Raw genomic sequence first — 27722 nt, forward strand, 5'->3', positions numbered from 1 at the left:
GCCACGCTGGCCGGCCAATTTTAAAAATTTTTAATAAGCATCACTTGGTTTTCACATATCATGATTTCTTTCTTTTTTTTTTTACTTAGGTCCTATATGGGCAAAATTTAAAACAAATTATTGTATGTCTTTATTTCATGCTTACAGTTACATTGAGGTTTTGGTTGGGTAGAGAATTACAGCTTCTAAGTGTTCCCCCCACTTTAGCACTGTCAAGAATTTGTTCCACTGTCCTTTTAGGGAAAAAAAGAAAAAAGAAAAAATATATACACACACACACACACACACACTTTATTGATTTTTTACAGAGAGGAAGGGAGAGGGATAGAGAGTTAGGAACATCGATGAGAAAGAAACATTGATCAGCTGCCTCCTGCACAGCTCCTACTGGGGATGTGCCCGCAACCAAGGTACATGCCCTTGACCGGAATCGAACCTGGGACCTTCCGCAGGCCGACACTATCCACTGAGCCAAACCGCTTAGGGCTATTCCACTGTCTTTTACCCAGAGTCTTGATAAGAAGTTTTATGGTAATTTGAAATGTTTCTCAATTGGAATTTAGCTGATTTTTTGTTTTCCTCATGATGGGTTGTTTTTAATGGGATTTTGGGAGGAAAATCAGAGGGAAAGTGTCCTTTTCATCACATCAGAAGAAAGGTGTAGATTATCAACATGCCTTGATGTTGACCTTATTCACAAGGTTGAGGCAGTGTTTCCCAGAGTTCCCCAATGTCAGGCTAGTTGCCTCCCTCCCCCTTTTTCCATTCTATAAGTCTGTGGAAGAAAGTCATGATGCACAGCCCATATTTAAGAGGTAGGGACTTAGGTTCTACATCCTTGAGGGTTGGGTAACTCTGTAAATTATTTGGAATTTTCAGACATTAGCGAGTCAACTCTTCTCCCCCTCTTATTTATTTAATTACTAGGGGCCTAGTGCACAAACTTATGCACCAGTGGGGTCCCTCGGCCTGGCCTGTGGGATCAGGCCGAAACCGGCTCTCTGACATCCACTGAGGGGTCCCGGATTGCAAGAGGGCGCAGGCCAGGCCGAGGGACCCCACCGGTGCACGTTTGGGACTGGCGAGGGCTGTGGGAGGTTGGCCAGCCAGGGAGGGACCATGGGAGAGCTCCAGGGCGTGTCTGGCCCATCTTGCTCAGTCCCAATCAGTCGGACCCCAGCAGCAAACTAACGTACTGGTTGGAGCATCTGCCCCCTAGTGGTCAGTGCACGTCATAGCGAGCAGTTAAAGGGCCTTAGCATATCCTAGCTAATAAAAAGGTAATATGCAAATTAACGATCACTCCATCACAAAGATGGTGGGACGCTGGCGTTGTTGCAGGCTGGGCTGGACGACCCCCCGCCCCCCATACCTGAATTTCGTGCACCGGGCCTCTTGTCATTAACATATTATGCTTTGATTTGTTGAACAGATGACTGGACACTTAGCATATTAGGCTTTTATTATATAGGATTTATATAACTGTGGATTCATGGGTATTTGTTGTGTGTGTGTGTGTGTGTGTGTGTGTGTATGTTTATATTTACTATGATGGAAACCAGGTTATTTAACTAGCTCCTAGTTCAAGTTTTCTCAGTTATCTGATTTCTTCTTTGAGACACAAATGGAGATAATTATCAAGATCTAATTAGAGCTCTGGCCAGTGGTCTCAGTGGTTAGAGTGTGGGCCCCTAGCACCAGAGGGTTGTGAGTTCGATTTCCGGCCCTGGTTGGAGCGTGTGCGGGAGGCAACCAATCAGTGTGTCTCTCACACATTGATATTTGTCTTCCTCCCTCACACTCTAAAAATCAATGGGAAAAGATAATCCTTGGGTGAGGATTAACAACAACAAAAAGATCTAATTGAGTATAATGCCATCTCAAACTACTCATGGATAGAAAAAATTCTTAGTAATAGCTAGGAATGATAGTCTGCTGGGGATCATGTGTTGGACACCCACCCTAAGCAGTATTTAGGGATTCACATAACCTTGTTCAGATACAGGTACATTCCATAAGGTTGCCATTGTTACCGTCCTTTGTCTGAAGAGGTGAGCAAAGTGTTGATGATGTATATGGCTATGATTACTATATAATCTCTGGCCAGGATTATTTGGTGCTCTTATGTATCTTAATTTTCCACATTTAAAAATTTGTCCTTAATCTGGCCAGTTGAGGGTGAACTAGTTTACTTTTTTATATTGTTTTCAGAAGAAAAGTCTACCCTAGATGTTCCCTAAAGGATCATTTAAAACTAGAGGCCCGATGCACGAAATTCATTCAAGAGTAGGCCTTCCTTCCCCAGCTGTATGCACAGGCTTCCCTCTGTCAACCAGGACCCAGGTTTCCATTGCAACCCCAGCTTCGTCCAGGAGGACGTCCGAAAGGATGTCCCGTCTAATTAGCATATTACGCTTGTATTATTATAGATGTCTCTTGTAGGGTTTCAGCCATGGTATAAATAGCTCTTACTAATGTAACCTAGGTATGGCTCTTTCTAGTAGTCTTGGTATCATCGCCAGGCTCCCATCATTCTTCTGAAGTTTTTTTTTTTTTATGTATTTCCAGTTTTTTAAGTCATGGTTATATGCTTCTTTTCTTAACCCTTTAGAAGAATCCTATATTGTCTGTATATTACTATTGAATCATGAATGTGTGCCAGAGTATTACTAGAGCACCTTTAACTGTCTGACCACATGCGCACCCTAGCGTACCCTCTCTTATGAAGGACTTTGCTGCTGGTTTCTGCATTGTGTGTGGAATTCCAGGTATCTTCCATTTCTGGCAAAGGTCTGAAGTGCTTTGCAGTTTTGGTTGTTAATACCAACAGCTGGAGAGTACAGCAGCAATGAGATTCAAAGAATATTTGATGGTTGGATTCCTTCCCTTTAAGCTTTTTTTGATGAATATTCTCCAAAATTCTCTTGTAATTTAAAAAAATATATATATTTTATTGATTTTTTACAGAGAGGAAGGGAGAGGGATAGAGAGTTAGAAACATCGATGAGAGAGAAACCTCGATCAGCTGCCTCCTGCACACCCCCTACTGGGGATGTGCCTGCAACCAAGGTACATGCCTTTGACTGAAATCGAACCCGGGACCCTTCAATTCCGCAGGCTGACGCTCTATCCACTGAGCCAAACCTGTTTCGGCTCTTGTAATTTTTTTTAATACTTGACTTAAAAATAAAAAAAAACCAACATAGGGGAATTTGCTGGTTAGCATAAAACATGCTGCAAAGTTGCTTTTTTTTTTGGTTATTGTAATTGAAGAATATCAAGGATTGACTTGAAAAAGAAAGGTAGATTTTCTTTTCACCTGTTTGTATCAGCCGTTTTCTGATTGTCTTGCTCCCTTTGAAAAAGATTTTTCTAATATACAATCTTTAAACTTGGAAATAGTGCTTAAATAAAACACCTCTTTTCATTTAAAGAAAAAATTATTGGTTTTAGAAAGGAAGGGAGAGGGAGAGAGAAACATTGATGTGAGAGAGAAGCATCAATTGATTGGCTCCTGTACGCCTTCTATTGGGTTCTGAACCCCTGGAATCGAAACCTGCAACCTGACCTTTTGGTGCATGGGACGGCACTCAGCCGCCTGAGCCACACCGGTCAGGGCGGAAATAGTGCTTTTCTCCGTTTCCACTCTTTCCCCCACGTCAGGTGCACTTACATCTCAGCAAAACCTATGCCTACATATGTTTTTATTGGACTCAGAAATTACAGATTTAGTCATATATTTGTAAAAGTTTCACTTTGATGCTGGAAGTAGTTACATAGCATTAATCTTATGAGCTGTATGCTTATTTTAATTTGTAACCTACTTGAGAATTTCTTCTAGGTCAGCCTTAGTTGGTCTTCCATGGAAATACCTGATACAAATAAATAGAAGCCATTTTTACTTGCATATGCAAGTTAAATGTGTGTGAGAGGTTGGCAAGTTTGTGATGTGTCTGCCTCACTCCATTTGAGTGTATTTGGGTGCTCTTCTGACACCATGCATTTCACTGTATTTAAACCTGATAAACACTTTCCTGCTGCCACTCGGCTGTCCAGTCTTTACATTTTACCAGACGTAAACACACGGGTGTGGTAAAAGGTCCCTTTACATGCCCTTTCCCGGTTGTTTCCTCTCCTTCCTCAGAGGTCTCCACTCCTGAGTGTAGGCTTGTCACTGCCACAAAGCGAGCATTTAAAAATTGTCCAGGTTGGTTGAAAGCATTCTGAGCAAAGAAGCTCGTGGTCAGACTCTTACCTGCGGGTGTGTTGTATACGTTGGAAGCACTGACAGGGCTCTCAGACCTGGGGAGAAATCTGTCCGTTTTTGGTCAGCATTGCCCAGCTATTGGACCACAGAACCCCTTTCCCCTCCTCTGTGCTCTGTTGTTGCTTGAAACATGCTATGGCTTCTCACTAATGTAACTTTCTAGATGTAGGCGACAAAGTTACTAGTAGTCATCATTTCCAATTGATGTTGATCAAGTTTAAAATACATTTACAAAAGAGGAAGGTAAAGTGCTAATAAGTTGCATATTTATTGACCAGCATGCAAGTTACTTGCCCTCCTTAATTTTTAAATTCCTGAGCGCTCTGATCTATTGAAGTGGCTACATATAACCTTTGCCTTACACTCGTCTGTTAACCTTTTATGTTCTGTGGTTGGACTAGGCTGAGTTTGTTGTTAATGTTTGACACATTTTCTTGAATAACAGTTATCCAACTGTTAATGTTGTACAGCATGGTACTTGACTCCTTTGTTTGCTTTTTTCTTCCTGTGTTAGAAAATCTTGGTGCTTTCTGTAATTTATGTATGAAAGAGTTTTTTTTCATATAATGGTCTGATCCAGGAAAAATAAAACAGGAAAATGGACACTATTTCTGACCTTCAAATAAAACTATTGGTTTTTAGACTGTTCACCGAGCCTTGGGGTCAAAGGCATTGTCAGGCTGAGGGGCGGAGTTCACTGTCCTTTCCCTGAGGCCAAGGAGGCTCCTCCCCTGGAGGGAAGCGTCCGGCCTGCCCGTCCCTCCCCGGCTCTGTCCTTTAGCACTGCCCTCCTTGGCCCTGCCGGAGTGACCGGAAGGCGCACTTCCCAGCGGAGAGGGCACCCAACACTGACCCATCTATCCTGTTAGTCTGAGAATTTTAGGGTTTATTAAGGAGTCTCTGTGTTTTTAGGATCTCCTTTAAAAGACACACAGTAAATATTTTTTCATTAGTTAGGACAAGTCTCTTGTGTTCTGCACCTTGCTATTTCAGGTGTATTTAACATTTTTTTAAAAAAGAGATTTTTCTGTTTTTACTTTGGGTGGAAAGATCTCTTCAAAACCTGCATTAGTTGTTTTATTAGCTTACTTTCAATCTTTTTCAAATAACTTCTTTATTCTAAGTGTTAATTTTCTTGAAAGTTATTGTAATTAGACTGTGTGATTCTATAAATACTTCTCCAGTGTTCAATCCTCATTTTGTTTAATCATATATTTTAGAGATTAAGTACCTATAAGAGGAGCCCAATAAATGTGCACACTTGTTTTAAATTAATGAGTGAGTAAATGATCAAGTAGAAGCAGTTTATCTTCTGTATGGAATAAATTATAATGTACAATTAATAGGTGTTTTTTTTACAGATAATTATTATGAAGTAATTTAAACAATTCTGATGTATCAGACACAGGTTAATCCACAAAGCAACGCCACCTGTCTTCCAGAGGTGCTCCTTCTGTCCTGAGGGAATGTTGAGCTAAAAAATGGTGCAAATGTCATTGCCCTCAAAGCGTAACCTCTAAAGACGGGCCCACTGTGGTTAGATTCATTGGAATTTCTTTGTTTGGAGTTAGGTCAGTGGTTGCCAGGTTCAGGACCCTGGTTTTCAGAAGCAATCTGTTTGCTTTTCGGACGGTTAAAAGAAATACTTCTTAGTTATATATGTATTTTTACAGTTTATCCCTAGATTTTTCTTAAAAATTCCGAGAGATGGGAGGGTATACAGAAGTTTGTCTTTTACAATCTCAATTCATTTGAGAAAGTGGACGTTGACTGATGAAACAGCACAAAAGGAACTCTGCTGCCGCGGTATTGGATGTTATATACTGACTGGGCGAAGGGAAGATTGGAGTGGGAAGAAGAGACCCCAGGCCCCTGTGGCCCCCCGCTTCACCCTTTAGGCCTCAGGATTCCCTTATTAAAAACCACAGGGCAGGGTCACTTTGCAGCTCTTCCCTGGCTCTAGGACCAATTGAAGGTGATTTTTGTTGTTGTTTGTTGTTGTTGTTGTTATTGCTATCTATTGTGTAACTGAGATAGTGAATAAAAGTAATACAATTATGGGAACCTAAGAAGAAACTTTCTTTAAAATGGCCAACTACAGTATAAATCAGTCTTGTCCAATAGGGCTTTTTGATGGAAATATTCTATATTTGTGATTTCTGATATACTAGCCACTAGTCACATATTGCTGTTGAGCTGTGAAATGTTGCTAGTATGATTGAGGAACCTAATTTTAATTTTAATTAAAACAAATTTAAATAGCCATATGTGGCTAAATAGCTACTGTATTGGGCAGTGCAGGTTAAATTCTTAAATATAAGTATTCAAAGGAAATTTCCTCACATTGATTTAATATGAAAACCTTGTTTTTTTGTGATTTGCAACTGGAATCTCTTAATTTTAGAATTTGGCAAGTCTCAATATTGAAAGCTTTCTTCAAGCACATCCTCCGTTTCTAATTGCAGTCAAGAATAGATAAGGTACTCTGACCTTTGCCAAGGGTCCCACAGTCCCTTGGAAACCACACACCTCTCTCACTGGCTTCTTTAGAGCTCTGTCACCTCCTGAGGACTGTGTGTGTCCACTAGTCACCCCGGTTACACCGGTTCCTGGAGTAGGCTTTACATGATCTGGAGCACGTTTGGTGATGGTGAGGATTTTATCTTCATATTTTTTACGAGCTTGATTCTTAAATGTTTAGATGCCACTTTCAAAAAATACTTGAAGTTTTCAGTCTTAAAGTTTTTAGTCTTAAAATCTTTAGCAACATGTGTTTAGTCCCTGGCCAGTGTGGCTCAGCTGGAACATCATCTCAGACACCAAAAGGTGGCGGCTCCGTTTCCTGGTCAGAGCACACACCCAGGTTTCAGGTTCCAGGTTTGACCCTGGATGGGGCGCAAGTGGGAGGGAACTGACTGATGCTTCTCTTTCACATCGATGTTCTCTCTCTCTCCCTTCTCTTTAGAATCAATTTTTTAAAAAGGTGTTCTTTAATTTAAAAATATCTAGGTCACAGCCCTGGCCAGGTTGCTCAATTGGTTAGACCAGTGGTCGGCAAACTCATTAGTCAACAGAGCCAAACATCAACAGTACAACGATTGAAATTTCTTTTGAGAGCCAAATTTTTTAAACTTAAACTTCTTCTAGCACCACTTCTTCAAAATAGACTCGCCCAGGCCGTGGTATTTTGTGGAAGAGCCACACTCAAGGGGCCAAAGAGCCGCATGTGGCTCGTGAGCCGCATTTTGCCAACCACGGGGTCAGAGCATCATCCCAGGGTTTGCTCCCAGTCACGGCACATGTAAGAATCAACCAACGAGTGCATGACTAGGTGGAACAACAAGCCCAGGTCTCCCTCTCTTTCCTTTCCTCTCTCTCAAGTCAATCAGGAAATAAAGGAAGGCAGAAAGAAATATCTAGGTCACTAGGCCGTAAAACCAGTTGTCACTTGAATGTGTTTGCATTAGGTCTGTATTGCTTCAGCATCGCACTGCTACATTCCTGGACTTGTGTGGGCATCACAGAGAACGTTGGTTTTATCTTGAAATTCTGAACCTTTGAAACGGTGAAAGTTAGTGGAGAGGCATTTTTTAGGGTTAATGGTTGGAACTGATAAGTCATGTGTTTGACAATCATTTCTTCTGTAAGGTAGTTTTTGTAAATATAAGTTTATATATATGGCATACCAGAGCACATAGCCCATGACATCCTGGGAACTCACTCCAGCCACACGGAGTGCACAGCTGCAGGGATGACGTAACCGGCTTCCCGAGCCTGCGGCACGGCCCTGCCCCGCCCCGCCCCACCCCGCCCCGCCCCGCCCCGCCCCGCGAGGCGTGCATTGGAGATGAAGGTGGGAGCTGGTATCAGACATTTGCATGAGTTTTGAATAGAGGGGATCAAGTAAAACAGTAAGAGCATGTTAAACGTCAAGCAGTACAGAAGAATAAATGCCTTCTTATTCCCATAGCATTTCTTCTCCCTAAAAAACTTTTATTTTTATTGGTTTAAAAAGTCAGTTTTTGAGGTATTATTTCCCTATGATTACATTTACCCTTTTTAGGTGTACAGTTCCATGGCTTTTGACAAATATATATACCTTAATTGAGATATATGGTATTTCATTCCCTTCCAAAGGTCTCTTTTCTCCGCTTCGTTTTGTAACCATCATTATACTCAAGATATAGAGCGTTTCTTATCGTCTCAAAAAGTCTCATCTTTCTGCCTCAAATTTTTTTTAAGGCTTTCAAGTTGTATTTATTTATTGATTAAGGTATTACATATGTGTCCTTACCCTCCCCACTGCCCCTCCCCCCACTCATGTCCTCACCCCCCTGGTGTCTGTCCATTGTGATTGCCTCAGTTTTAACAGCTCTATTGAATTCAATATATGGATTTATTTAAATTTCCTTCCAGTATTGTAGTTCAAACAAGGTACAATAAATAACTTTATATATAAATCTTAGTGTGTTTGTACAGCTATAGACATAAGGTAAATTCTTAGAAGAGAAGTGAAAATGGAATGGAAAATGGCCTCCCCCCAAAAAATTGGACTAATTTACTTTTCAACTGGTTATGGATGAGAGTGCCTCTTACTTTTTTATTATGCTGGGTGTCATCAAGTTCAGTTTGTGCTAATTTGATAAAGAAAATATTAGCTAGCAAAGTAACTTGTGTTCCGTGTTATTTTTTCTCATTTTAAAACCATATCAAAAGTTCACATACACAAGAAACCTAACTCATGTTATTTATGGTTAAAACCACAATATAACAGAGGAAATGTGGATAGAAAACTTTACCTTTGTTTCTACTATCCCAATATAATTTTCATTTCCTGCTCAGCTGTATCTACATTTCTGTTATTACATATGACGTTTTATTTTATTTATTTATTTTTAAAATATATTTTCTTGGTTTTTTACAGAGAGGAAGGGAGAGGGATAGAGAGTTAGAAATATCGATGAGAGAGAAACATCGATCAGCTGCCTCCTGCACACCCCCTACTGGGGATGTGCCCGCAACCAAGGTACATGCCCTTGACCGGAATCAAACCCAGGACCCTTCAGTCCGCAGGCCGATGCTCTATCCACTGAGCCAAACCGGTTAGGGCTACATATGACGTTTTAATCTCCTCACACCATATACTTAGTGTGTGCAGGTACAATTTTGTTTTGCTTTTTAAAAGGTCACTTTATTTTCTGAGTGTTTTGTTGGTGTTATTCCCAGAATCTTCATCTAGTTTTTGGCTGTGGTATAGTTCAGTCATTCTATAGTTTTTCACAATTATGAACTAGGCTTCAAATACCATCTTTTTAAATAGAAAAGTTGAAAAAAAACTTTAAAAATTATTTCCTTAGGATAAGCTCTTACTAGAATGATTCTTCTGCATTTAAATATATCAGCTGCCAGGGCAGGGTAGAATTTTATCATTTCAAATAGGTTTTGTCACTTCATTGGGAATTCAATAAAGTTTTTCCTCTGAAGAAGGAAGCAGTTACATATCCATTTGCATCTATGCTAGCTTAATCTATTTTTCCTCTTTATTATTATTTTCTTGTTTTTCATTTAAAATTTATTTTATAGTTGACATACAATATATTAGTTTCAGTTGTAGAGCCCAGTTGTAGAGTGGTTAGACATTTGTATACCTTATGAAGTCTAGTACCCACCTGGCACTATACTAGTACTCATTATTACAGTACTAGTCACTCTTCTTCCCTACTAGCAGCCCTGCGCACGAATCCGTGCACCAGTAGCTCTCTGCGGGGCCTGGCCGCTCCGTGCCCACTGCCCAGAGGCTCTCCGCGCCCAGAGGCCTGTCCATGGCCGGGCGCAGAATGCTTGCCTTGTTGTCGGAGCAACGAAGCAAGCATTCCGCCAGGCCGCTCACGCTGCACGCTCTCAGTGGCCACCCCTCCAGGACTGGGGGACTCTGGTGGGGCTGAGAGGACTGGGTGCCGCCATCTTGTGGCTATGGGCGCTGCCATCTTTGTGACAGAGTGATGGTTCATTTGCATATTGCCCTTTTATTAGATAGGATGCTGTACTTTACATCATCATGACTATTTTTATAACTGGCAATTTGTCTACTGAATCCCTTCACCTTTTTGGCCCATTTCTTCACCCTCTCCATGCCCCCATCAGGCGATCATTAGCTCTATGCATCTATGAGTTAGCTCTATGCATCTATGAGTTTGTTTCTGTTTTGTATGTTCACTTATTTTGGTTTTTAGATTTATACACACACACACACACACACACACACACACGTGAAATGATATAGTTTTTGTCTTTTTCTCTGTGAGTTATTTTTCTTAGCATAATATCTTCTAAGTCCATCCAACCTCTTTTTTCTTTTTTAAAAAGTTATAAAAATGTATGTTACCTATAAAGATTTCATACCCTCTTTCCACTGTTTAGTAAATTAAAATTTTAAATTGATTTTTTCTCTCAATATTTTAAAATTATCAAACATTATACAGTGAAGACACCTTACCCTCGTTCCTCCACTACTCAGTTCCCCTTCTTAGAGGCAGTTAATATTGTCAGATTTTTGTGTACTTTTTCAAGTCACGAATGTTAACATGCTTTTTAACATTACTTTTTTGCACATATTTTCTTAAATAACTTTATTTGTATTTTAACTTTTAAAAAGTAGGTACTATATGCTCATGATGCAATAATAAAATAATGAAAGGCTTGAATAGTACCCCTTCTGTCCTAGCTCCCTGCCTGCTGTGCACATCCTCCAGTGACGCTTTATGCATCACAGAAGCGAGTCAGACGGCGTATGCTTTTGTAAGCCGCAGACTAACCCTTCACATCTAAAAAGGCGGTAGAGTCTCGGTGTTAGGAGCAGTGACTCCTTGCATTCAGATGTCTGCTCTGCCATGTAGCAACTGTGTGATTGTGGGCAAGGTGTTTTTTCTTTAATTGATTAAGGTATTACATATGTGTCCTTATCGCCCCATTCCTCCCCCCACACCCCACTCATGCGTGGGCAAGGTATTTAACCTGTCTGTACTTTGTACACTTCTTAAGAAGATGGTAAGGCAGTATATATACTTTGCTTAGAATACTACCGTAAATAAGAAGTATATGTGTTTGCTAGTAGTAGTATTTTTATTATTAAGGACAGTGACTAATAAAATAATAACCTACAATCAGTATAATTTGATTTCTAGTAGTGATGTGTGGATATGAGTAAATTTATTTAACAGAAAAGGATGGATGGGATTCATCACTTGCTTGAATTCTACTTAAATACATTTTAGAAAACTTCAGGAAACAAAACTAAAGCAGCTAAAAATATTAATGTTCCTTTTTATGTATTGATAGTTTTTGTATATACTTGTTTAAACTAAACAGATATATTCTCTTTATGACATGAAAATGTCCCAGAGAAGGTGAGGGTAGAGATGGCTGTTAAGAATATAAACTTTTACATAGTGCATCACATTTTAAAAAATATATATATTTTATTGATTTTTTTTTACAGAGAGGAAGGGAGAGGGATAGAGAGTTAGAAACATCGATGGGAGAGAAACATCGATCAGCTGCCTCCTGCACACCTCCCACAGGGGAGGTGCCCACAACCAATGTACATGCCCTTGACTAGAATCTAACCCAGGACCTTTCAGTCCGCAGGCCGACGCTCTATCCACTGAGCCAAACCTGTTAGAGCAGTGCATCACATTTTAAAAGTGCTTTCTTATGCTTTTTCCACTCAAATTTGGTGAAAATAGAACATATCTACATATAATATTTAATTTTAGGTGATAATGGTCCATAAAGTTTTAAAATTTCCTAACTACATCTTTTTAGGAACAAATTGTTAGAACATTAAATGCTCTTAAAGGCAAGATTGGAGGAGTGAATTGTATTTCTATTTAATTTGTTCATCCTTAGTTCTTTTTTTAAAATATATTTTTTATTGATTTCAGAGAGGAAGGGGGAGAGAGAGAGAAACATCAGTGATGAGAGAGAATCATTGATTGGCTGCCTCCTGCATGCACCCCACTGGAGATGGAGCCTGCAATCCAGGCATGTGCCCCAACCTGGAATCGAACTGGTTCATAGGTCGATGCTCAACCACTGAGCTGCGTTAGCCGGGCAGTTCTTTTTTTTTTTTTTAATTAAAAAAATCAAAGGAACAATCAAACCTCTCTTCCCCTTTCTCTTCTTAAGATCCCCCTTATAAAATAATGTACATTTATTATAGAAAATACACAGGGAAGTAAGAATCACCTTAATTTCACTACTCAGCTTCCTATTCTTTCTGATAACAGTTTGATGTCTAGATAGCTTGCCTTTTTTCTGTCGGTGGGGATATGCACACATAGTCACTGTGTTACTAACTTGCCTTTTTTTGTTGTTGTTAAATATATTTTTATTGATCTCAGAGAGGAGAAAGAGAGAGAAACATCAGTGATGGGAATCATTGATCAGCTGCCTCCTGCACGTCCCTACTGGGGATTGAGCCTGCAACCCTGGGCATGTGCCCTTGACGGGAATTGAACCCGGGACCCTTCAGTCCACAGGCCGATGCTGTGTCCACTGAGCCACACCAGCTAGGGCAGTAACTTGACTTCTTTCTGTCTGTAGGGATATGCACACATAGTCACTTGTGTCAGTAACTTGTTTGCCTTTTACAGTGATGTCATCAGGAATGCTATACACACAGGTGTTTTTTTGTTTTTAAAATATACTTAGTATCATGAATGTTTTAATGGCATTTAATTACCTGTAGTATCATTTATGATAGGTGCATCATATTCCATTGAGCACATATGCCATACTGAATTTTATTTTGTAATGTTGCCTATTCATGGGCACTTTAAAAATAAGCTGTTTCATAAATATCCTGTACATAACTGTTTTTGAACATACATTTTTTTTATTAAAAAAATTTTTTTTAATATATTTTTAAAATTTAATAAATCTTTATTGTTCAGATTATTACAATTGTTTCTCCTTTTTCCCCCCCATAGCGCCCCTCTACCCAGTTCCCATTTCACCCTCTGCCCTTACCTCTCCCATACTGTCCTCATCCATGAGTGTACGATTTATGTCTAGTCTCTTTCTGCCCCCACCATACCCCTTTACCCCTGAGAATTATCAGTCCACTCCCACTCTATGCCCCTGGTTTTATTATATTCACCAGTTTATTCTGTTCCTCAGATTTTTTATTCACTTGATTTTTAGGTTCACTTGTTGATAAATATGTATATGTCGTTCATAATTTTTATCTTTACTTTTTTCTTCTTCCTCTTAAAGAATACCTTTCAGCATTTCATATAATACTGGTTTGGTGGTGATGAACTCCTTTAGCTTTTTCTTATCTGTGAAGCTCTTTATCTGACCTTCCATTCTGAATGATAACTTTGCTGGGTAGAGTAATCTTGGTTGCAGGTTCTTGCTATTCATCACTTTGAATATTTCTTTCCACTCCCGTCTGGCCTGCATAGTTTCTGTTGAGAAGTCAGCTGACAATCGTATGGGTGCTCCCTCGTAGGTAACTAACTGCTTTTCTCTTGCTGCTTGTAAGATTCTCTCTTTGTCTTTTGCTCTTGGCATTTTAATTATGATGTGTCTTGGTGTGGTCCTCTTTGGATTCCTTTTGTTTGGGGTTCTGTACGCTTCCTGGACTTGTAGGTCTATTTCTTTCACCAAGTGGGGGAAGTTTTCTGCCATTATTTCTTCAAATAGGTTTTCAGTATCTTGCTCTCTCTTCTTCTGGCACCCCCATAATTCTGATGTTGGTACACTTGAAGTTGTCCCAGAGTCTTCTTACACTATCTTCAAACTTTTGGATTATTTTTTCTTTTTGCTTTTCCAGTTGAGTGTTTTTTGCTTCTTTGTATTTCAAATCTTTGACTTGATTCTTGTGCTCCTTCAGTCTGCTGTTGGGTCTCTGTATAATATTGTTTATTTCAGTCAGTGTATGTTTAATTTCTAGTTGGTCTTTTTTCATATCCTCGAGGTTCTGGCTAAATTTATCAGCCTTTTCTAGAAAATTATTGAAAAACCTTATAACCGTGGTTTTGAATTCTATATCCAGTCATTTGTTTTCCTCCATTTCTTTCATTAGTGATCTGTTACTTTGTCTGCATTTTCGCTGCTTCCCTGAGTTGATAGAGTGGCTTTGTGTGCTAGGTGTCCTATATGGCCCAGTGGGTCAGCCTCCCCAGTTACCTGAGGTGGACACTCTTGGTGCACCCCTTTGTGGTCTGTGTGTACAGCCTTGTTGTAGTTAAGTCTTGATTGTTGTTGGTATCACTGGGAGGAATTGACCTCCAGGCCAATTGGCTGTGAGGATCAGCTGTGTCTACGCCGGGAGACCTGTGCTGGAGACGGCCTTATAGGATTAGACTTGCAAAATTGCAAAAGCCTCTGTGCTCAGCTTGGAGGGGGCGGAGTCTCCGGGCTGAGCAGACAGTCTTGGTTTCCCGTCAGCCCTGCCCTTGCGCGCGCGGGCCTCCATACCTCTGCCTTCCGAGGCTCCCCTGAGTTTCCGCCTGACAGTCCAGATTCCCCTGTAATAGCGTGGGTCCCCAGGGGCTCGCCCGGAACTGGGGTTCAGTGCAGTCAGGAGCTTCTGACTCCCTTCCATTAGGGAAAGCCTGCGGCAACCTCTGTAGTCAGTCTTCTCTGCACACACTCTCTCTCGCGCGCCTCCAGACCCCTGCCCGCTGCGGCTCCCCCGAGTCTCCAAGTGCCTTTCTCTCTACCTGACAGTCCAGACTCCCCCCTATGAGCCTGGGTCCACGGGGTTTCGCCCAGAACTGGGGTTCAGTGCAGTTGGGGGCTTCCTTCCCCCTCGCGCCAGAGAAAGCCAGCCAGGCACTCAGCCGCCCTTACTCTCTGCGCACTTGTCTCGGTACCTCAGCCCTTTGCAGCTCCTCTGATTCTCTGTGAGCTTTTCTCTTTCTTTCTAGTTGTAGAATTTCCACTCAGCCAGCTTTCCTGTGGTTCTGGATGATGTCCATTCTGTCCTTTAGTTGTAGTTTTGAAATTGTTGTGCGAGGCAGCAATTTAGGTGCTTACCTATGCCGCCATCTTGGTTTCTCCCCCATTTTATTCTTTTTAAAAAATATATTTGTATTGATTTTTAAAGAGGAAGGAAGAGGGAGAGAGAGATAGAAACATCTATGATGAGAGAGAATCATGTATTGGCTGCCTCCTGCAAGTCCCCCACTGGGGATTGAGCCCATAACCTGGGCATGTGCCCTTGACCGAAATTGAACCTGGGACCTTTCAGTTCGCATGCCGACGCTCTATCCACTGAGCCTAACTGGCTAGGGCTATCCATTCTTTTCTTAGGATAAGTTCTGAGATTTGGAATTAAAGAGTTAACAGGATATATACTTTCTTCATGCTTTTGATACAGATCGCTAAACTATTCTCCAAATAGTTGGTATCTACATGTATGCTTGCCAGCATGAGGTATTGTATGTTTGAGATGTGAATTACTCCACTTCTGAATTAGTGCAAATTCACTTTCCATTGCCTCTAGAACCATCTTTTTCTTCTTCTTTATGTTTTTCTATTCTTCTGTATCCTTCCTCCTTCACACCTAAAACTTCATGGAAGCTGGATTGGACCCAGGTTGGAGAAGAAGCTGTTTCCGATACTCTTTACCTCCCCTTCACCAGCTTCTCAGTGCATTTTGCTGTAAAATATTCTGGGAACTCTCTTTGTACAGCATCCAGCTTTTCAAAGGTCACTTTTTTCAGTTTTGTAGATTTTGGTTTTCACTTTTGTGGTTCTTAGTCATAGTGAATCTCTTACATTGGTGAGGTGACCTCATGTTCTACTGGTGGTGAAGAGAACTGTCTCTGGGACCCTGTGGACCAGGCTCAGCTCCCGCCTTGTTCGTGTTGACTAGCTTTGGAATCTAGGACCTGTTATGGACCCCGCCTAGCCCTCCTCATTTTTCACTTGTGAAGAGGACATCACGATAATACTTCCCGTGGTATTTTGTTAGGATTTTAAGAGGTGATGCTTATAAGTGCTCAGGACGTTGCTAACATTTAGTAATTAGTAGGGCATCTTTTATTAGCATCTCATCTGACGTGTGTGAATGAAGCAGGGATTATTTTTGTCCTTCTGCATCTGAGTGAATGGGTTCAGAAAGAGGGAATACTTTTCCTGTCATCACACCAGAAAGTGATGTTGTCCAAACCTGAATTTAGGACTTTTGTTTTAAGGACTACTGCCACGTGGGAAAACTAAGGTGAAGGACAGGAATCGTGCCTCATAGGGTACCGTAGGAACAGCATGAAAAGTCAAAAAGCTTTAAATGCCTGGCTTGAGAGGTCAGCTCCAAGAAGCCTCGACTAGACTCAGCAAGTTGGCAGGAGGATGACAGTAGCTCGGGAGCAGAGGAATGGTTCCTGTGCATCTTGGTGGGGCTGCTGTGTACCTTTTAGGCTCCTAGACACAAAGACCAAAGAGTCTTGAAAAAGTTTAGAGCACCAGGATCAAAACATTTAACTTAATAGATTTCTCTACTTTGATTCAAATTAGAATGAAATCTTGCTTTAAATATATATGACTGATTAGGTTTTTATCTTAACTTGTTTCCGACAGGGCATGGTGCTGATGTGAAATGTGTAGACTGGCATCCAACAAAAGGGTTAGTTGTTTCAGGAAGTAAAGATAGTCAACAGCCAATCAAGTTCTGGGATCCCAAGACTGGGCAGAGTCTTGCAACACTGTAAGTGATAGGAACCCCACCTTGCTCCCCGAACAAAGGGAACAAAGCCTGTATTCTTTAACTTTTAGCTTTCTCTCCTCTCGTATTTTTGGAAAGGTAGGTTAGACAACAGATGGATTTGTATCCATAGCTGTCTTATTAATTAAATATGCTTTATCTCTGAATTCCTAATGAAATACGGCTTGATTTATGTTCTGCCACAGCTATCTAAATTTAATTTGAGTATCACGGGAGTGGAGTGAGAAAGAGATTGAGAAGGAGGTGGTTACTGTCTGACTTACTGTCTCTCCTCATTATAATGCACTTGGCACTGTGTGGAGTTGATGTGTATGCCCCTCACTAGACATACAGCCCAGCTTTCTCCATCTCACTATGTCTCTTTATAGAGAAACTTTTCCTCTATTTTTGAATCAGTTCTCAATTTTTTTTTTTGTCTGAGATGCTTACTTACGATGCAGCTACATAATAAAATTTTTTCTGAATTATCTGTAAACATGAACAGTGATATGAATATGTTGTTAACATTGTTTTGACCAAGCAGCAGTGTCCCAGTCCTCGTGATTGGGAAGGAGCTGGTTGGAGCAGGCTGCTGTGGCGCACACCTCCAATGGCTGGAGTCCACCAGAGTGTTTGGCTGTGGTGCTCCGTGGAGATGTGCACTGTGCAGGCCTCAGCTTGTGGCAGTGTCTTGAGTTCAAATTACCGCTCACACTACCCCATGCTCTTTTTTTATGCTTTGTCTTAATGAGAGGAGGTTCATTGAACTTAAAAAATTTAATGAGCTTTATTGAGTAGTAATTTATATGTTCAAATGTTTCCCCTGCTTCAAAGATAAACTTTTATATCCAGTTGAAGCTCTGCTGCTATTTTATCTGGTTAAGGAAAGCAATGCTTAGATACTGGACATTATTTCTGTCATTGACCTATTTATTTCAAAGGTACTTTTAACTGGGGTCCTATAATGCTGTTTCTTCATGCTTTATTACTTCTAGGCTAAACCTCTTGCCATCTTGACCCATGTGCTTTTCAACAAAAATGGCCATTATATGGATTTAGATTTGTTTTTAATTCTTACATTATTTTCTTGGTACTTTGTTTCTAGTCATGCCCATAAAAACACAGTGATGGAAGTAAAATTAAATCTCAATGGCAATTGGCTACTCACAGCATCACGTGACCATCTCTGTAAACTTTTTGATATCAGAAACTTGAAAGAAGAGCTTCAAGTCTTCCGAGGTCATAAGAAAGAAGCCACAGGTCAGTGGCTTTTAGGTATACTTCTCATTCTGACTTGCTTGTGGCGTTCTGAGGCCCTGATCATTCTGCCTTTCCCTGTGTTTGTTTACAGCTGTGGCCTGGCATCCTGTGCATGAAGGACTTTTTGCCAGTGGAGGGTCCGATGGCTCTTTGCTCTTCTGGCATGTTGGGTATGTAACACTTATAAAGAAGTTGTCTACTTTATTAAGAGAGCGCCTGAAAGTGTGAAACATGATATCGTTTGTATTTTCTCTTAGTGTTCATATTTCTGTATCAGAGACTTTGTGCAGTTTTCAATTCTGGAAACCCAACTTGGAATAGAAACCTTAGCACAATTATTTTTGGATTGTATAAGTCATTAAGAGCAGATAAAATAGATTTTCTTGTTTCTTATTGGTGAAATCATTTTAGGAGATCATTTTCAATTCTCGGTCAGGGCACATGCCTAGGTTGTGGGCTTGATCCCCAGTAGGAGACCTGCAGGAGGCAGCCAATCAATGAAACATCATTGATGTTTCCCTCCCTCCCTCCCTCCCTCCCTCCCTCTGAAATCAATAAAAACATATTTAAAAAATATATCTTACTGATGACAAATCAGCACCCCTATATCATGTGAAATTGACAGATTAAAAGTAATAGGCTTTGGTAGCTACATGTTACACTAAAATAAAATGTCTTAAAAAAATATATATATATATAACTTTTGTGAAAAAGACTTCTTTCTGTGGTGCTATTGTAGGGTAGAGAAGGAAGTGGGTGGGATGGAGATGGCCCACGAAGGAATGATCTGGAGTCTGGCGTGGCATCCACTTGGACATATTCTCTGCTCAGGCTCAAATGACCACACCAGGTAAGCTTTCTGTAAAAAAGTAACAAGGGGTTACTGTGTTCATCGGGCAGGTGGAAATAAGTATTATATTTTTTTATTGATAGACTGGCATATTAATTTGTATTCTGTCTTATTCTTAGGAACATTTTTGTGGTGTTTTATAAGTATATATGTTATGAGAAGGAGATTGAGTATTGAATATGACTTTGTTATTCAAATTTTGTTTTGCCTTCTGATTAAAAAAAAGTCTGTATTTTAAATTTTTCGAAGAAAAGCACTGTAAAATTGTGTTTACCAGAGGACTGGTTCATACTGTTAAGAGCCCAGAAATACACTGAGCTCATGCACCTTGCCTTTCCCTTCCATTACTTTTATTTTGCAGCAAATTCTGGACCCGAAACCGACCAGGTGATAAAATGCGCGATCGCTATAATCTAAACCTATTACCGGGAATGTCAGAAGATGGAGTAGAATATGGTGAGGCTCCGCACATTGACCCTTCTTTGAGATGAGATAGTCTGTTATAAAAGTGTTAGGTATTAAGAAGATTTTATAAAATTAATTTTAGTTTTATAGTTTATTGATTTGTAAACCACCAACGTTAAGTTTCCTTTTTTTAAAAGTTCTAATTTTATTGGACCACTACGTTTATAAAATGCTCTATTGATAGTGGATGTATTCCTATTTATAGATGACCTTGAACCTAATAGCCTGGCAGTAATTCCAGGGATGGGAATACCAGAACAACTTAAATTAGCCATGGAGCAAGAGCAGATGGGTAAGAGAAATTGTACCTATAAATTCTATTTTTATAAAATTTTTATAGGTCTGTTTCTTAACTTTATGGTTTTAAATTATTTTGATAATGCCAAAATTTTTTTTTTTTTTTTTTAGAAATGTTGATATAAGTAATGTAAACTGCATAACATTAAATCTATTCTTCCAAAAATGTGTTCATTGATGAAGTGGCCACTTTCTTTTATTTCCTTGACTAATTACTTATCTTTATGATTACAGGGAAAGATGAGTCCAATGAAATTGAAATGACAATTCCAGGTTTAGATTGGGGAATGGAGGAAGTGATGCAAAAGGATCAGAAAAAAGTACCTCAGAAGAAAGTTCCTTATGCAAAACCTATCCCTGCTCAGTTCCAGCAGGTGAGTGGCCACCTCATTCATGCGTTGCTGGTGCTGCTCGGTGAGTGTGACTGCAGTTCAGAAACAGGTTTCAGAAACAGGTTTCTTTCTCTGCGTCCTCTCATTGTGGGCGGTATTTCTGTGCTGTAGACCTTCAGGGCATTTTTCACACCTTTCAGGCATTCTTAGACATAGCTCCCATCTGCTGCTTTGCAGTTAGTACTGCGTTTGTCATGAGTCTTCTCCAGAACTTTGATTATTGTCACCTCCTTATTCTCATCGATGCCATTGGAGGAAGGAAGAAAAAGAGGCCGGAGCACAGAGAGTGCATCAGCTCTCTTCTGCATTGCCTGTCTTCTGCTTTATTGGTCCCCTCAGCACAAAGGGGGGGTGTCCTTTGGAAGAGGCAGGTGAGCTTCACATTCTTAATAACATGCCAGATCTAACAGCTTTTAGTAATTTAGTGATTGCTACCTAGTCATGTGCTTGCCCAGTGGTCGGCAAACTCATCAGTCAACAGAGCCAAATAGCAACAGTACAACTATTGAAACTTCTTTTGAGAGCCAAATTTTTTAAACTTAAACTTCTTCTAATGCCACTTCTTCAAAATAGACTCACCCAGGCCGTGGCATTTTGTGGAAGAGCCACACTCAAGGGGCCAAAGAGCTGCAGGTGGCTCGCGAGCCGCAGTTTGCCGACCATGATGCTTGCCAAATCCCACTCATGTGTCACTAAGAATTAGCATTAGAAATAAAGACAGTGCACCAGTTGAGCTACCTTGTATTCAGAAAGTTGGAATGAGCCAATGAATGACATGATAAAATGGTTTTCTCATTCTGCCATTGTAATTTACACACTTAGGGCATATTTTAATATTCTCTTCTTTCCCAAGGCTTGGATGCAAAATAAAGTTCCAATTCCTGCCCCAAATGAGGTACTGAATGACAGAAAAGAGGACATTAAATTGGAAGAGAAGAAAAAAACACAAGCAGAAATTGAGCAAGAAATGGCCACATTACAGTATACTAACCCGCAGCTTCTAGAGGTAAGCTCTTTGGGGGACTCAAGATGCTCTAAGAAAGTAGGGTTGACTTTATTGATATGCTCATAAGGAGAAGGGACAGGGCTCTCAGATGGGTCTGATAAACACCACCCCTTCTTACTGCTATAGTAGGAGCTAGTTTCTAACTAGATCAGTCAAGCAGTGAGTAGACCTAAGTTAAATATACATTTTTAATAGAAATGATAAAGCCAACATAGTTTAAATTTGAATTCATTTACTTATCCCCAGATAAAATAATTTTTCTTTTTTCTGTTGGCTCTAAAGCAGGTGGTTTGTTCTTTGTTTTCCCACCTTGACAGCTACCAAGAATGACAAAAAACGGGTAAATTTTTGTGCTTTTTCTGGTCAAGATGGATGTACATAATCCTGACCATTGTTTCCCAGCACCTAAGAAGAGTTAGTCTAGGGTGAGTCTGGAGGCCTGAGCACCATCTGAAGTCTGAATGTTATATGAACTCTAGTTACTGGTGGGGCATTAAGGGGTTGATGCCTCGTGTTTGTTTTGAGGTTCCCCAATGAAATTAGTGACAGCCACATTGTCATCTTCTGGCTTATTTTTCAGTATGCTTTTTCTTTTTTTCTTTCCAGCAACTTAAAATTGAAAGGCTTGCACAGAAACAGGCTGAGCAAATTCAGCCTCCTCCTGCATCTGGTACCCCTCTTCTTGGACCCCAGCCCTTTCCAGGACAAGGTCCAATGTCTCAGATTCCTCAAGGTTTTCAACAGCCCCATTCATCTCAGCAGATGCCAATGAACATGGCTCAAATGGGGCCTCCAGGTCCACAGGGACAGTTCAGACCCCCTGGACCCCAGGGACAAATGGGACCACAAGGTCCTCCACTGCATCAGGGAGGTGGAGGGCCACAAGGATTCATGGGACCACAAGGGCCCCAGGGACCACCCCAAGGGTTGCCGAGGCCTCAGGACATACATGGCCCCCAAGGAATGCAAAGGCATCCTGGACCTCATGGCCCTTTGGGACTTCAAGGACCACCTGGGCCACAGGGTAATTCTGGTCCTCAGGGTCATATGGGCCCACAAGGTCACATAGGCCCCCAAGGCCCACCTGGTCCCCAGGGGCACATGGGCCCTCAGGGGCCTCCAGGTAATCAAGGTATGCAGGGGCCACCTGGTCCCAGAGGAATGCAAGGACCTCCTCATCCTCATGGGATGCAAGGCGGGCCCGGGTCTCAGGGGATCCAAGGTCCTGTGTCTCAGGGACCTCTGATGGGACTGAATCCAAGAGGAATGCAGGGTCCTCCAGGCCCTCGAGAGAATCAGGGTCCTGCTCCCCAAGGCATGATGATGGGCCACCCACCTCAAGAGATGAGACCTCACCCTCCAAGTGGACTGCTGGGACATGGCCCGCAGGAAATGCGAGGCCCTCAGGAGATGCGTGCCATGCAGGGGCCTCCACCTCAAGGGCCGATGCTGGGCCCTCCCCAGGAGTTGCGAGGGCCTCCAGGCTCACAAGGACAGCAGGGGCCGCCCCAGGGCTCTCTGGGGCCTCCACCCCAGGGTGGCATGCAGGGGCCCCCAGGACCTCAGGGACAGCAGAACCCTGCCCGCGGGCCACATTCGTCTCAAGGGCAAATGCCATTCCAGCAGCAGAAAACGGCTCTCCTGGGTGATGGGCCCCGGGCCCCCTTCAATCAGGTATTCTTCCTTTCCAACCTGTGGGCATTACCCTTTGGGAAAACACGCTGCACGGACGTGGCGGGAATGTCTCAGGTGGTGATAGCGGCCTGAGAAGAGCATCACAGCTGAAGAGGGAGACAAGAAAATGCAATAGACCAGTGGTCGGCAAACTGCGGCTCTCGAGCCACATGCGGCTCTTTGGCCCCTTGAGTGTGGTTCTTCCACAAAATACCACGGCCTGGGCGAGTCATTTTGAAGAAGTGGCGTTAGAAGAAGTTTAAGTTTAAAAATTTGGCTCTCAAAAGAAATTTCAATCGTTGTACTGTTGATATTTGGCTCTGTTGACTGATGAGTTTGCCGACCACTGGTAGACTATCAAACGTATCGCAATATGAACCTTAACTTCTCAACCTGTGTTTTAATAGATGTTCTTCCAGAAAAGAGTGACTCTAGTTGATAATTGTCCCAGGCCTCCAAAAGAGCTGTGGCCGGGGGGGAGGCTGGGGACTGCCAGCCTGTGTGCTCCCTTTCTGCGTCCTTGGTCGCATGGCCCGCCAGCCCTACCTTTCAGATAGGTGTTTAAGGCCCCAGGAGAGCGGAGCCCACGATTGCACTGTTCTCGTTTCCGTGAATGCCTTCAGAGATCTCTCAGGCCAGAGTTACACGTTCTCAAGTTCTGACCCTGTGGACAGAATTCTGTCCAAGTTGTTTTCAGCTTACAACAATATTCATAAGAGGGAGTATTTCTATGGACATGGTCTTGACCTTCTTTTGACAGTTCTGCTTTTATTAGCCACGTTACAATGCCCGGTCCCTGAGCCTGTGCTGGAGGGTGTGAGGAGAGCTCAGGTGCTTGGGGAGACGGACAGAAAGACTGCAGGAGCAGGGAAGGGCTAACACACTCGCCTCTGGGTGTGTGCTCCTGCGCCTTTCAGAGGACCGGACTCCGTGGCCTCCATGCCCGTGGGGAGGCCATGTTGTGGACACTGACTGTGTAGAAAGCACTGTTATAGCTCTGAGCATTTGTAATGTGAAGATGACCACTGGATTTTCAGAATTAAAAGAACGAGCTAAATGAGATGATGCGGTACTCTTCAGTAGACCTCCCAGAACGTAGAAATTTCATAGCAGCGAAGAATCTGATGGTGTTTGAGTTTAATTCCAGAGTTTATTGTGCACTTTTTAATAAGTTTTTATTCTGTCATGTACTAAAATGTTTTATAAATGCAAAGCATAATGCTGTAAAGATTTAATTGACATCTAGAAGTATTGATTGAATGAATGTGAAGGTTTGAAGTAGGGTATTTCACATCTCGGAAGTCGGCCTGATGAAATCTTTGCTCATGTTTGTCACATACTGAAATACTTTCTTCACTTTGACCAGGCGAATTATTTAAACCAGTTGTTTTAATTGGTTTAATTTACTGGAATTGCTGTCACGTATTAAATGAACAGCACGAGTTGTGTGGGGATGAAACGTAGGAAAAACAAGTATAGAGGTTACTGATGTTATTGTTATAGCCATAGTGGTGTCCTGCAGTCAGGGCTGCTCTTCCATGCCAGCTAGTTTGGAGTATGAGTACAATTTTGCTGTTGATTTTTAAAACTGTGTTATTTTCATAGAAAGTGTGTGTGTTTGTCAGCAGACCTGATCCAAGGTCACTGGGCAGTGTGGGGAATCAGAATTTAGACACGGCTAGATAAAAATACTGACTATGAGGACTAGGGACAAGCTTGGGGTCCAGAGCAAGGAGATTAAAAGCATCAGAGCAGCAGGTTTGTATGAGGCAGAAACTGCCAGAACCAAATGAATCCACAAGATCCCAGGTGAATGAGCAGGAGGGTGCTGAGGGCAGGCAGAGATGGGAGGCGGGGGGAGGAGAAAGCTGGTGTGGACACCTCCCTTGGCAGGAGCCCAGCCCTTTCTGCCCCCCACTCCCCTCTTCACACCCAGCCCTGCCGCCCGCCGTTTTGTGGCGGGAAGGAGCCGTGGCACCCGAGAGGAAGATTGCCAGGAGGTCCTCCGTGCGGGGTGTTGTCTTTACCTCATGATTTCTCGCTTTCCATTGACGTTCTTGCTTAGCGTAAGAAGTCAAGATCTAGCTTTAAATAAAACCTGTCGGCAGATTTAAAATAGATGTGTTTCCTCTTATTATGGTAAAAGAAGAATCTCCCTGAATTTAAGGACAGTTTTGCCATGATGTCACTAGCTATACATTTACTACTGGAGGCTTTGAGGCAACCTAATGTTTTTCTCTGTCACATTATAATACAATTGCTGTTCAGGAAGCACAAGTGTATGGTTTCACACTACCTCTTTAAAAACATCTTTTCAGGAAGGACAGAATACAGGCCCCCCACCCCTGATCCCAGGCCTAGGGCAGCAGGGAGCACAAGGTCGCATCCCCCCTCTTAACCCTGGACAAGGACCTGGCCCTAACAAAGGTAAATATCTGCTTGCGGGTAAGCGGTTGTGTTCACCTCCTTTGGGTAACCCTCACCGTGCGCAGTTGCTGGAAGTGTCTGACAGACGGGCATTGGAACCGCCGGAGAACGGAGAACGGGAGCACAGCACTGCGGTGGGAGTTCTGGCTGATGCTGCTCTGGCCAGAGCCCTGCTCAGGCAGCGAGCTGCTCCGCGTGGCCCGAGGCCTGGCCGCCTGCGGGGATGGGAGCGCTGCTGTGCCTCCAGCGCAGCAGCGGCTGAGAGCTGAGAGCTGAACTGGGCCGTTTTAGATGTTTTGATGGGATAAAGAATTCCGAGATTTTAAGTGTTTTTAATATCACCCCCTTCTCCCTCCAAATTGTGTCAAGTATTGAACAACTACTGGTTGTTACTCTGCACCACTTGAAAAGAACGGCAGTGCACGGACGTGCCACGCCTCGGGTGGTGGGTAGAACGGAGGGCACAGAGATGAGAATCGTCAGTGTTTAGTTAGATGTGGAGCTATTTGGAAAGTAAGGGTTAATCTTAGGAGTTGAAAGAGCACACGCTGGGAGCCAGAGCCCTTGTTCCCAAAGGGGTGAGCCCTCCTGCGCCAGCTGGAAGAGCTGGAGAGCTGGGGGGCGGGCTGGGGGAGTGTGGGGAAAGGAGGAGGTGCACGGTACGTTCAGAGGGAGGACAAACCGGAGAGCCTGTGTACCGTGCCGGTGGCTTTTCAAAGACTTCACTCCTTAGCCTCTTTTTTTTTTATTGGCTAAGCCCACGGCATCCTGTGGTTCATGTTCAGGTTCTTGTGGTTTTATCAGAGTAAGAAAAGTCCTTGTCAGCATTTCCAGCCCTCGGACGTTGGGAATTGAAAGCTTGTCTTAAATGTATATGAGATATTAGAAGTAGGGATAAAGGAAGGAATAAAAGAATTAGAATGTTTATTTTCATCCCATCCTATGGAAGTGGTGGCCGACAGGGAAAGTAGAAAGAGAAAGCATCAGGACCAGTCTTTGGAATTTGGGGCTGTAAGAAAGAAGAGTCTTTTATCCACAAGGCACAGCGTCAACAACCGAGCGCCCCTCTCCCTCTTCCCTGCCCTGTGTCTGTCTCTGCCTGTTCCTCTCCTTGTTCTTCCCCTCTTCTCTTTCTTTCCTCTTCTCTTTTCTCTTTCTTCCCTCCTCCTCTCTTTTTCCTCCTAGGGACAAAAGGGAGAAGGGAGAGCCGAAAAAGGGGCCCTGCCGCCCCATCCCCGGGGCCACGTCCCTTCTGATTGGTAGTGATGGCTTTCTTTCCTGGGACAAATAGGGTACTTGTAGACAGATAGAGTAATGGGGAGATTAGTATTCATAGGTAAGTCCAAGTGGAGTATGCTCAGCTCCTCAGGTCAGAGGTCACGCCCCGTTCCAGCAGCATAGTGTCAGAGAGAAGCTGTCGGTCAGGGATACTGAGAGGTGGGGCTGTCTCCCATTAGGAGACAGGTCTGAGGCATTTGCAAGCTGAACGAAGAGGCGGGTCGGAAGGGGCTTTCCTGAGCTTGATGGGAGGGCTGGTTTCACAGAGGGAAGGAGAGAATTCTTCAATGCTCTATTTTCATACTGAAACTTCCAAGTTTTTTAAACATGTTTGAATGGTGAGAAGGGATTGAAATGGACAGAAATGTAAGAGGGAGGACATTGGAAGGGTAGGAATTACGGCTGACTATGGTCCCTGGAAACATCTTTATTGCCAGGGTGCAGAATGAAAAGAATTTTATTTAAACCCTCAGTGGTTTCAGAGGCAGGGGTGTCCCTTTGCTCTCCACTTTTCAGAAATGTGGTTTCATTGTATGTTGACCGAAGTAAGTGCTCGTTTAAAATGGCCACAGCTCACCATCAGAAATTCATTGGTCTCTTTCCATTTGTACTCAGTAATTTAATATATTACATGTTCAAATAGTTCAAAACATTTTTGGTGGGTTTCCAAATATTATTCGCAAAGAACGGTGACAGGATTACAGAGGAGGGCTGTCGTTCCGAGAGAGGCAGAAAGCGTGTTCGCGGAGCCAGAGCCTGCGTAGGGCGAGGCTGTGGCCGCGGCGCTCGGAAGAGAAGCGCCTCCCTGGGCCTTACAGAAGGGTGTCCGGAGCCCAAGCGTGAGCCACGGCACGTGAAGTGAGCGAGGGGTTAAAGGAGTGACAGCAGAGGCGGGCAGGTGGCCCAGTGCCCTGGGGAAGAGGGGGCAGGGAGGGGAGCTCAGTCTGGTCCTGTGAGGCTGTCTTATGTTTCCTAACTTAATCGCTGTCTGGGAAGGTGGGTGTTGCTAATGCCATTTGAGATGAGTAACTTGCTTTAGGTCGAGTGGCTTAACTAGCGGGTGATGAAGTTGAAAGCTGTACCACAAAACC

At 42.5% G+C, this 27722-nt stretch overlaps 1 protein-coding gene across 5 annotated transcripts in view; it reads left to right on the forward strand.

The window, feature by feature from the left end:
* Positions 1-27722, forward strand: part of WDR33 (WD repeat domain 33) — a 141716-nt gene that overhangs the window by 70104 nt on the left and 43890 nt on the right. For 4 of the 5 annotated variants that reach the window (XM_054723400.1, XM_008158133.3, XM_028134820.2 and 1 more), the window contains exons 8-17: positions 16859-16985; positions 18088-18242; positions 18334-18412; positions 18982-19092; positions 19454-19548; positions 19763-19849; positions 20089-20228; positions 21100-21252; positions 21859-22926; positions 25245-25353. In XM_054723400.1, the coding sequence (XP_054579375.1) occupies positions 16859-16985; positions 18088-18242; positions 18334-18412; positions 18982-19092; positions 19454-19548; positions 19763-19849; positions 20089-20228; positions 21100-21252; positions 21859-22926; positions 25245-25353 (2124 nt within the window). The remainder of the gene's footprint in view (positions 1-16858; positions 16986-18087; positions 18243-18333; positions 18413-18981; positions 19093-19453; positions 19549-19762; positions 19850-20088; positions 20229-21099; positions 21253-21858; positions 22927-25244; positions 25354-27722) is intronic. The other variant, XM_028134819.2, reaches the window with a different exon arrangement.

This window comes from Eptesicus fuscus, chromosome 11 (assembly GCF_027574615.1).
Source record: "Eptesicus fuscus isolate TK198812 chromosome 11, DD_ASM_mEF_20220401, whole genome shotgun sequence".
Lineage (NCBI taxonomy): Eukaryota > Metazoa > Chordata > Mammalia > Chiroptera > Vespertilionidae > Eptesicus > Eptesicus fuscus.